Here is an 11,089-nt window from a genome sequence, read left to right as displayed (position 1 = left end):
GTTTATACTGTAACTGTAAAAAGAAAAAGTTCCATTATCTTTTCCCATCCTTTTCCTTCAAAAAGCTGAAATGATGGTGTATGATTGAATTGTACTAGAAAAGAGGTAGATAATGTATGATTCAATTGACTTCATAACCTCAAGTATTATTAAAATTAAGAAATTAAAGAAAAATAATGGGGCATTCCGAGAATCGAACTCGGGACCTCTCGCACCCAAAGCGAGAATCATACCACTAGACCAAATGCCCCTGATGTTAACCTAGATAAATTAATATATTTGTTAGTAAAGTATAAATCATTTTATTATAGTACTTACAGCCTGTCTTGTTGCAACTCCACTGACAAATCTTTCTTGTAACTAGACTGACCGGCACATGCTATTATGAGCTTAAGGTCAAGATGCTAGCTGGCAGTTACTTATTTTATACCAATTCTTCTTCTAATTATGGCACTTTATTGCTATTTTAACCACTAAAATAGGTTTCTTAAATTTTTGCATTTAAAAAAATGTAATAAGTTTAAATCTTTGATCTAATCAATATTTTTTTAAAATTCACATTTCTACGCTATGATACCTTCGAGTTTAGGGATAAAAAGCCTAAAAAAAATTCATAAAATTCATTAAGGAATATAAATGGAGACTTTGGACGCTTAAGTTGAAATTGTGTGACGCATTTAAGATTTCAAAGTATTCTAACATTTCACATATGCAAACATAAATCAAAGATTAATCCATATAATTATTCATCTTATCACGTCAAAATTTCAAAATGTTGACTAGACTTATAGATCAGGTAAAACGGTATTCGACGAACATCATTTTGTTTGAACTATTACGGGCATATCAAGAGAATAAACGTTAGTTCTTGTCGGGAGGTATCCTAAACTATAAGGTGTGGATAAAATTTTGGTCTTTTTTTGTTTAAATCCCATTTATTTTCCTGTCCTTTTTAATTGTTTACATTAATACAACTCCAGAAGTATCAGACCAATTGAAATGAACAATGGCAGTAATTCATTAACATCAGAGAGCATAGATAAAAGACCACAGGTATCCTACACTAAAAGCAATACACATTTTTACATGCAACTATCTAAACCCACAGAACGTTCCTCCTTGTTTTGATATCCAGTCTTCTAGTCAGACATGACCCTGTTGCTCGAGTTGCCCAAAACCCGATTGAAAATGGTGGGGGAAAGGTTGCTATAATGCTTAATCGATAGCGAGCGTGAAACATGTCAATCCCTTTAAGTACAGCTCCACAACTTCTCCAAGTCAGTTTTTGCTTTCCATCAAACCCGAATCATCTGCTGACGTGTATCAAAAGAAATGCACATATAAGTTTTTCAGATATTCGTTAACCACATCAGAATGTTAAAGCAAAAGTAAGGCTTGAATGACAACAATGCTGGTTGAAAGAATCCCAGACGAAAATTGTCAGGAAATACCATTAGGAAACTAAGGGTATAATAAGATCATTAGCCAAGGAGTTTGTTAGCAGGGATGAGCATACAAGGAGATGAAATGCACATATATAAAGCATAGTTCAGTAGTAGTAATTGACATGTACTTCTTCCCTTAAGGTTGGAGATTCACGTCTCCATACTCCACAACTGCGTATTCAAAACAAAAAAGTCTTCAGGTTCCTTGAATTACTTCTCAACATTTTACTATATTTGCCTCAATTCAATTAAATTTCCGAACTCTCGAGATAATACCACTTCGATTGAATCAGAATCCTTAACCTCTAATATTCCCATATATGGTATTTGTAGTTGTAGCAAGGAAATTATTCGCTAATAAAGAACCTAATTTGTTTCTAAGATTGCCTCAATTAGTAAAGGTAATGTGGATTCTAGTAATTGCCACATCCCTCTGTATAATACTGATAAACGGATCAAACTTATTGACTCATAAACCCAATGGAATTAAGAAACAAAGAAATAGATACTCGAGTAATTTCAGCAGTATAAATAAATAATAATACAGTTTACCATCTTTGGAAGATTTCTTCCTTTCAGTGTCTTCATTGCGGCTTCAGCAAATGATTGTGCTGCTTCTGCATCAGCCTCGGCCGCCTCGGCTTCCCTTGCTGCCTCTTCAGCTTCTGCTATAGCTGCTTCTGCTTCTGCAACTGCATGCGCAGCAGCTGCCGCTGCCTCTTGGGAAGTCATGGTTCTCATCTTGGCTAATTCAAGATCAATTTGAGCTTTAGCAAGAATACACATTTCGTCCTTGTCCGCTCTTAAAGAAGCTCTTTGCTGGTCATCCAAGAATAACATAGAGCTCCTTGTCTCTGACGAAGGCATCACTGGAGGAAGCCTATATTTTCGTTTAACCTGGACAAAACGAAACTAAATTTAACGCTCAAAACGTTGAGGAGAGGTGATATTTTTTAGTCTATCAATAGTACAACATAAGAAAGAATTGACTCCTTAAGGCTCAGCCCATCAGAAGTAGTCAAGCAGGCAATTGAGATTAACATTTGTGCTAAGCTAATACCTAGGAGGATCTTGAAGAGGGCTGGGAGGGACGTGATGGCAGCAAGCTTGACATAGATAACGTCATACAACCAAGGAAAAAGAGGAAAGAAAGGAAAGCCGGCAATCCAATCATCTTCCCAGAATTAAATATGATTGTCCTTCTCCAGAGAACAATAGTGGATTTCTCAGCAAATTATTTCACAATATTATTATATTTCACTTGTCTCAAAAGTTGAAATATATCATCACAGATATCGCTAATATAGGAGCATAATGCAGCAACCAAACCATTCCACTAGGAACAATACACTATGATTATTATTTTAAGTAAACAACAATAGAAAAGAATAAATAGCTCGAGGGAATCCAACTTAAAAGAGTTTTCTCATTTTTTTTGTTCTTTTACGAAATCAACAATGAAAATCAGATTTGCTTACCTTGACCAGTTTACCACTAGCTGTTAAGAACTTCAATTTTGATGATAACAACCTCTTGAAGTCTGGTGGTGCCCAGTATTGATCCTATTGATGGAAGGAAAAAAAAAAAGAACTCAACAATAGCAAAGACAAATACAGTTCAATTTCAGGAAGAATAATTATGAAAATATGATTTCACATCCAAAGGGGAAGCCCCTGCACAAAGTAAGGAGTTGCAACTAACTTTTCGAATGGACATAGAAAAAGTGTAATCAGAAAAAGAGAAGGGTGAAGATCTTGAAAAGAAGGATATAAATATTATAACATCAAAAGCCACAGGTGATTCAAAACATAACTACAAATTGTACCAAAGTTTCTGACAAATGTTGAATGTCACTTGAATCAGTCGATTATTGAGAACTAACTACTCATTGATGAGCACTTGAATCAGTCACCAAGGATTCAGAATAATCAATAAAACTCTCCTATCAATCCAAAAATTAATAGTTACCAATCAGAAACCGTTTTTGCCCCTTGTTTTCAGAAGATGAGCACTAGCATCATGAATATAAATCCATATAGCTTATACCGATTTATTTAATAAAGAAACGAAGTCTAAATATGTAAGAGATCGAAATCAATTGATTTCACCAACAACCATCTCCTTTCATTTTCTCCTCGCATTGATGAGAAAATGAAGGAAGAGATTCGACTTAAGTTAAATGTCTTAATTTGGTGAAAGGAAGACTACCTCTATATATGAGGTAATCTTTGTCTTATTAGAGCCACCAGGTTCCCTCAAGGTAGTAATTGCCTCAATTATGAGATTGTCTAACCTGTAAAATAAATTTTAAAAAAAAACAAACAAATTAAACCTCTGTTGGCTACCAAATGTATATCACAACAATGCATGTTTCAGATGCTTAAATATATATATTCCACCTTTATCAAAATGAATAGTTGCATTTCCTACCAGGAAATCATTGGTTTTCTTGTCTATGTTCTAGGTTTTGGCTACTTTGAACTAAAATGTTATGGAATTTGACCTTTTTTCCCACCTATGACAATCATATCTTGCATCTCTTTCTGTTCTTTCTGCTTCCGTTTCTTCTTCTTCATCATCATCTTCTTCTTCTTCCTCCTCTTCTTCTTTTCTGTTCAAAAGTGGGCATAAGATACATTTATTCAGAATACAAAAGAAATAAATGCGCCAGGAAAATTAGATTGCTTCTTGCAGCTAGCAGCCATAGATCTTTTGTTTTTTTTTTTAAATTCCATTTCACACTTAAAAAAACCATGACAGAGACCGGGGACAGTTTCGTGATAATGATTCAAAACTAGAGCCAATTTGAAAAACCCCATATTATTCTAGAGGTAAAAACGTGATGAAGTCCCTAAAGCTTAAATAACCCAGTAATTTGAAAATGTTAAAAATGTGATTAGAAAATCTAATTGAACGGCTAAAAAGCATGCTCAACGTTTTTTCCTGGAAAACAAGGGAGAAGATAAATCTCTCGAATTTTGTTATTTTACCATTTAAAAGAAACAAGCGATTGCCAAATAAAGTGTAAAAGCAATAACATTGATCAACCTTTTTGAGTGCAGCTTAACTTAAACAATCTACAATTTTCTGTTTAGAAGTTTTGGTCTCTCGTGATATGTTCCACAGGCCTTTCATTGTGAAATGAGAGGAATAGGAGGCAGTTTCACAATGTTGAAAGTGAAACTTGTAGATCTACATTTATTGACATTCATCCCTTCAAAATGAGCTCTCCCTAATTACTATCTTGCTACAGTTCATGCCAATTTGAAATCCATTTTGCAACCCTTGGCCTTGAGGCTATTGATTGGGTGGTATTTTATCCCATTCCTCTAGTGTTACATCTCTATAAATATGATTTTCATTTTCTATCAAAATATTTCTAGATTTCTTCTTCAAATCAGCTAATAATTTAACCCCAATTCATATGTAAGCTTCTAAGTTCCAACTACAACAGATTTCAAGCCTCGCTTAACTTGTAACATACTGACCGTGCACGATTAGTTCTGATCCTTCTATAGAAGATTGAAAAGGATCAGGATTCATGATTGTGATGTTTAAGCACATGATACTTAACACTCATCACAATATATGCCGAAGGAGCTTTATCTCGGAACCTAATGTATATAATTAGAATTTCGGTTACCAATCTGACTGCTAAAAATATCTAAATCAGGATAGACCCAGCTTGAACCAATGGTCTGCCGGATCGGGCTATGTCCATGACAGATCCATCACTTAAGATTGGATCATTCAACAAAATGTTCAATAACCAAATCCCATGCTCTACGACTTTACCAAAATCAGGACTCTATAGTAATATCTACTATCCTTTGCATAGCTGAATTGATTATTGCATTGTCCTAAAGATCAAATGTTTGAATCCCACAATGACAATGTTGAAGAACTCAAAAAAGCAACGGAAAACAAAAAAAATTCGAGAAAGATCAAATACGAAAAATACGAAGAATCTGTTCACAGAAACGACAAATAAGAAAAAAAAAAAAAAAAAAAAGGAAAGAAGAGTGATGAAAGATTTGACCAACCTTACATTAGATCGCTTTGGACCAGCTATCAGCTTGATATCCGAGGAAAGAGAAACAGATTTAGCTTCTGGCAATTCGTCTTCACTTTGGACAGCAACACTTCTAGCCAAAATGTTCTCATCTTTTTTAGGAGCATGTAATCTCTTAAGAGCCAACCTGGCCTTCTCTCGGGATCCCCAACCATTAGCCATCACACTCATATTCCTCCACTTGTCCTTTATAAAATATTAACGACATGAATCAATCTATCTTTCAAGATAAATTGCTTGGCAAAACAATTCCTCTTCCAACGAATATGAAGAACTACCAAAAGTTCACATAAAAGAGTTGTGAAATAGTGAGCTAAAGACTACTAAAACATCATTATTTACCTTGAGATCAACATTTGAACGAAGATACAGTACACTGCTGAATTCAGGATCCTTAAGTATCGTTCGCCACTTTCCTGCTCCATGCTTAACAACTCCAGCCTTCAGGGCTGCTTCTTCTTCGTTAGTCCATTTCTGCTTCGGAGCACCCATCAAAAGTTGCAGAAAGAAGGATCACCCCCAAGGCCAGCTAGGTTCTTTCACATCAGAAAGGAACAGATTTATTTTCGTACTCAAAGACAAACAGGGAGAAAGCTAAACTAAGTACTTCACATCAAAGTTGAATATAACACGAACTGAAACAAGAAACCACCCAAAATATGACAAAAGTCTCAATTATAAACACAAAAAAACTAAAAGATTGTTAGGAGTTGAAATCCCCGCCAGAGTAGAAACTACAATGGAAAAAGAACTAGTTTAAGCCATTGAATGGTCAAATAACCTAATTCATAGCGAACAAAGACCACCACTTCCTTCGCAGCCCGGATAATCCAATCTGCCGGAACCCAAACTCCCCAATTCAATCTATTAGATAATTCCCAATGTCAAGTTCTAACCTCCGTCTCCAAGCATTACAATATCCAAATCAAAAACGATAAAATTGAATTCGAACAAGGAAGTAAGGGCAAACCCTATTCTTCAAAGCAAAGCCATTCGATCGGATGAGCGGGTAATGTTAAATTTACCGAACCCTATTGTTTCCACTTCAACATGCTTGTAACAGTTACGGAAATTGGAAACGATAAAATTGCAACAACAAAATTGAAATTCCAAGGAGAAAGATGAGATACCTCAGTAACGCAAAGGGAACAATAGCATGAGTTAGGTTTTCCAAGCCTCGAACATTCAAAATTCCGTTCAAATTTGGCGCATAGGTAGAAAAAAATCCGCCGTCTCTTCTTCTATCGCTCGTCGAGATTCATACAAATTTATATATTTTCCTGAGAGCCTCCTTAATATTCTTCCAGGAAAATCAATGTTATTAGACACGGATTCAGCTGCCGCCCGAAATGGTAATTTTATTCTTCAAACCCTATTCGTTTTTTTTTTTTTTTTTTTTTTTTTTTAATCTTTGTAATTTAACAAATTATTGACAAATTCTAAAAATAAAAAATAATAATAACAGATCAGATCTGATGGATTCTGAAAAAAAATTATTTAAATTCTTTATCTATGTAATTAAATGGCTTTTTAAAAAATTAATAATAATAAGTTTATATTTATTAATTTAAATAATAGAATTAAATTAAATTAAATTAATTAATTATATATATATTATTAAAATTTTGTGTCTATTTGAGTCTTTTAAAAAATATTACAACCACTCACCCACCTTAATCGAAAATTAAATTATCTTTAATTTTAAATAATATTATAACTGTGTTGTTTAAAAATAACATCGATGAGCTAATAATCACGTGTATATTAGATATAAATTTAATATTATTAAAGCTTTTCTACAAAGTACGAAAAATAGAATAATACAAATTAGAAATTTCAGAGACTATTATAAACTTTTTTGAAGCAGGATTAGGCTATGGACAATATTCTAAAATTTAATAGATCAAAATTATAATTTATTAAATTATAAATTTAATTCCTAAACTTTAAATTTTGTATTTATTTCGGTTAATAAATTCTTGAATTTACAAACAAAAAAAATTATAATACAATTGGAGGAATTAAAAGATTTGTATAAAACCTGATTTTCTTAATAATAAAATTTTGATAAATTACCAAAAATAATAAACAAGTATAATTAATTAGAATATTAATAATTATTAATAATAAATTATATTAAACATGATTAGTAATAAATATACTAATTAAAATTTAGGAAATCTAAATAATATATTATTATTTAATAATGTTATATTTTTACTGCCATAAATCACCCGTTTAATGATTCATAGATAATAATATTATTTTTTTAAAATGAAATATTGCGAAACAAATAAGAATATTAATATATGTGCTTGAAAATCCAACAAAATCTATCAAACAAACCGACCCTTTAGCAATTAAAACAAAAAAAAAAACAAAAAAAAAAAAAAAAAAAAAAAAAAAAAAAAAAGCAAATACTATTAATCAATTTTTTTTATTTCCAATTAAGGGTTACTTTTTAGTTTTACAAGAGAGAAAAAAAAAAAAAAAAAAAAAAAAACTAGAGAGAGATAAGGGTGTTATTTATGTAAGAAAAATGGGGGGAACGAGGGAGGAACAAGCACTAGACTATTACAATCAATAAACGCAACAAATTAAAAACTTCACAAATTGAACGCCCAGTTTCAATCTTTTTTTCTCTTAGGGAAAAGCTTTACTGAGAGAGAGAGAGAGAGAGAGAGATAGTTCTTGAATTTGAAGCCCGCCCGCCACACACTGCACATGGGGTCTCTTCAGAAGCAGGCGTCGAGCAGGCAGCAACAGCACAGCGCAGCCAAACTGCACACACAGTTCATATCATACTCAATTTTAGTATCAAACTCATCCCAAATTGATACTAATTCCATACAAATTTAACGACCCTTAGTCCTAACCGATGACTTACCCCTAATAAAATTGAGTTTTGGAATAGTGTGATAGCTACTTGTAACGAAAATTAGGACTTAAACACCATCATAAATAGCTACACTGTTTGAGGTCTTCATCTAACAAATTTCTAAATAAATTTTGGAAGCATTTTGAGTATTTTAAAATAAATGACAAAAGATTAGATTTAGACTAATGATGATGTTTAATACACATAAGAACAAATTATTCTCCCAGAAGGTTGATCGTTCACAATTTGATCCATCCACTAAGATCCACCCCGAAAATCAAAGAATTTTACAATTAATACTAAATTCTTTAGGATAATCTATTTGTTTTCCAAAATTGAGAGGACAGACATTTCAACATTGATCTGGAAACCATTAGAAAAGGGCTAATATCATTGTATGCTAAAAAATTGGATTAATTGCAATGATCTTATACAGTATGATTTGTGCCGTTTGCAATAATTAAAATGATAAACATTATAATTTCTTAAGCTTCCCAGATTAAAATAAAATAGATATTAAAAAAGACTGTAATATAGAGGCTAACTGGGGGTCAATTTGGGGATTTCATTAGGGCGATGAAACCGAGGCTGAACGCATTACCAGACGATGCAATTGGCTCGTTCTGAATTCAGTTTCCGATACCATATCATCGGAATGATTGAGATCCGATTTCAACCGCCTTGAACAGGTAAAAATGGAGAAATCAAGAGAGAGCGACTTACCAGCCTTGCAAGCAACCAGAGTTGCTACTTTGTTGTTGAGGAGGAGGAGGTTGACCGTACTGAGGAGCGTAAGGCGGAGGATATCCCTGCGGCGGATAAGCACCGGGAGGAGGATAGCCCTGCGGCGGATATCCTGGGGGCGGATATCCCTGCGGTGGATATCCGGGCGGCGGATAAGCATCCTTCGGATAACCTTCCGGCGGATAACCTAAAACAACCATCAATACTCTTAATCAACACAAAACATACACAGATCTACAATCGCACACCACAATCCCTTCGATCCAACACTAAAAACACCAAAATCATAACAAAAAACAGCAAAATACCTTGAGGCGGAGGCACTCCAATCGGAGCCTGGCCTTGATTATAATAACTCATCTCTTCTACTTCCTCTTCAAATCAACAAGATATCTCCCTCTCAACACAATCAATCCCGATCGCCGAACAACGTCGACGAATCCGGCCGGAATTCACAAAAACAAAAACAAAAAAATGAAGGAAAAACTGAAGATAGATGGAGGAGTCAATGGAGACGACAGCGAAGGTCTGCGAAGTACAGAGAAGAAGATTGGGATCTGAAGGATTTGTAATATATAATCCGAAGACAGAGTTTGAGATTACCGACAAACAGAGAAGGTTATGTTTGTTTGCCGCTAATCCGGGAAGGCTTATTATCTAATCCGTTTTTCGTTTCTCGATTAGTTTTAATTAAGGAGTTTACCAGGGGCCCACGATTTTGACACGTAATAACATCAGTTGTTGACGATGATGACGATCGACGGTCAAGATTTTTTCTATTAATATTAAGTAAATGTATTTTATTTTATTTTATTTTATTCAAAGAAAGTCATAAACTAAGAGCCGCGTGGGGAACGCTTACGAGGATATAGGATCTTGCACTCAGTCGTTTTGACCAATTATTATTTTTTCCTAAAAATATTATTCTAAATAAATATTTCATAAATTATCCATAGAGCGTTCTCTAATTAATGTACTTTATTGTATAATGATTTAGTAGAGGTGTACATTGAACCCGAGAACCCAAATCAACTCAACCCGAATTACAAGAATTGGGTAGGACTAGATTGAATTTTCGGGTTGAGTTGGGTTGATTTTTTAGGACCCGATCCAATTCGGGTTGAGTAAAAAAAGAAAGAACGAGTTGTCAGGCCCCCTTAACCCATTACCGAACAGTACAACACAATCTTCATGGGCCAACATGATTACTCCAATATCCTAGCTATCTGACATGATGATGGGCAGGTCAATACTTATTCGCCGCTCGCAGTCCACACCAGTACTTATTCGTTATTCCAGTTTTTACTCGAGTATACTCGCCTCACCGCTCGTGCTCAATTCTTCATCTTCTTCGTTCTTCCTTCCTTCCTTCCTTCCACAATGCTCCTCGTTGTAGGTTTGCATACGGCAGACACGTAGTCGTAGACTCGCACTCCTTCTCATAGGCTAGCAAACGACCCATTGCACAATCGCACTCCTCGTCCTCGGTGACTCAGTTAATACCTTTACTTTGACACGTTAATACCTCTAAAAATTTAAGATTTGGATGCGTACCTTTTAATTACAATTATTTGGTCGGTACTTTGTATATAATGTTAATACGAAAAATATCAAATAAAAATAATAATTAAAAAGAAATTAAGTGTTGTGCCACGTGGGCTGCTTTACTGGCTTGTAGATAAAATCCTTAAAAAACATTCAGAGAAAGGTAGCAGGAAAAAGGCCAAGAAGCTTCCGGGAAGGCAGGCCGCACGTGCGTACGCTTTTTCTTTTTGTCTATTTTATCTAAATAATTATCCATAACAAATTTGGTATTGGAAAACCAACCATTCATTGTGTTAGATTGAACACACTATCAACAATAGCTTTGGGCTTCCCCAAAAGGCCTCACACCAATGGAGTTATCATTCCTCACTTATAAACTCATGATCATTCCCTAAATTAGTCGAT

General features: G+C 34.2%; 2 protein-coding genes and 1 non-coding gene across 5 annotated transcripts; all 3 read right to left on the bottom strand.

Annotated features, from left to right (window-relative positions):
• Positions 1–178: 178 nt before the first annotated feature.
• TRNAP-UGG (transfer RNA proline (anticodon UGG)) lies at positions 179–250 on the bottom strand. Its single transcript has one exon. It is a non-coding gene; the product is annotated as a tRNA-Pro (tRNA).
• Positions 251–994: 744 nt separating this feature from the next.
• LOC111810920 (telomere repeat-binding factor 1) lies at positions 995–6,861 on the bottom strand. Of its 3 annotated transcripts, none has more exons than XM_087117397.1 (8): positions 6,648–6,861; positions 5,860–6,053; positions 5,489–5,703; positions 3,949–4,056; positions 3,654–3,738; positions 2,924–3,007; positions 1,998–2,342; positions 995–1,313 (listed from the first exon to the last, which is right to left on the bottom strand). In XM_087117397.1, exons 2-8 carry the CDS (start codon positions 6,007–6,009, stop codon positions 1,296–1,298), a joined length of 1,005 nt encoding a protein of 334 aa, XP_086973523.1. In that variant the 5' UTR covers positions 6,010–6,053; positions 6,648–6,861; the 3' UTR covers positions 995–1,295. The 3 variants fall into 3 exon arrangements, with proteins under 3 accessions (XP_086973523.1, XP_086973524.1, XP_086973525.1); XM_087117398.1 differs by having other exon boundaries at positions 995–1,310; positions 6,648–6,860; XM_087117399.1 differs by having other exon boundaries at positions 3,961–4,056; positions 6,648–6,859.
• Positions 6,862–8,021: 1,160 nt separating this feature from the next.
• On the bottom strand, positions 8,022–9,790 carry LOC111809738 (protein CYSTEINE-RICH TRANSMEMBRANE MODULE 13). Its single transcript, XM_023696138.2, has 3 exons — positions 9,448–9,790; positions 9,119–9,326; positions 8,022–8,298 (listed from the first exon to the last, which is right to left on the bottom strand). Exons 1-3 carry the CDS (start codon positions 9,497–9,499, stop codon positions 8,253–8,255), a joined length of 306 nt encoding a protein of 101 aa, XP_023551906.2. The 5' UTR covers positions 9,500–9,790; the 3' UTR covers positions 8,022–8,252.
• Positions 9,791–11,089: the final 1,299 nt, after the last annotated feature.

This window comes from Cucurbita pepo, chromosome 14, assembly GCF_057944985.1.
Source record: "Cucurbita pepo subsp. pepo isolate OVF chromosome 14, ASM5794498v1, whole genome shotgun sequence".
Lineage (NCBI taxonomy): Eukaryota > Viridiplantae > Streptophyta > Magnoliopsida > Cucurbitales > Cucurbitaceae > Cucurbita > Cucurbita pepo.
Note: the sequence above shows the minus strand (reverse complement) of the source record. Positions and strands in the feature narration are given on the sequence as shown.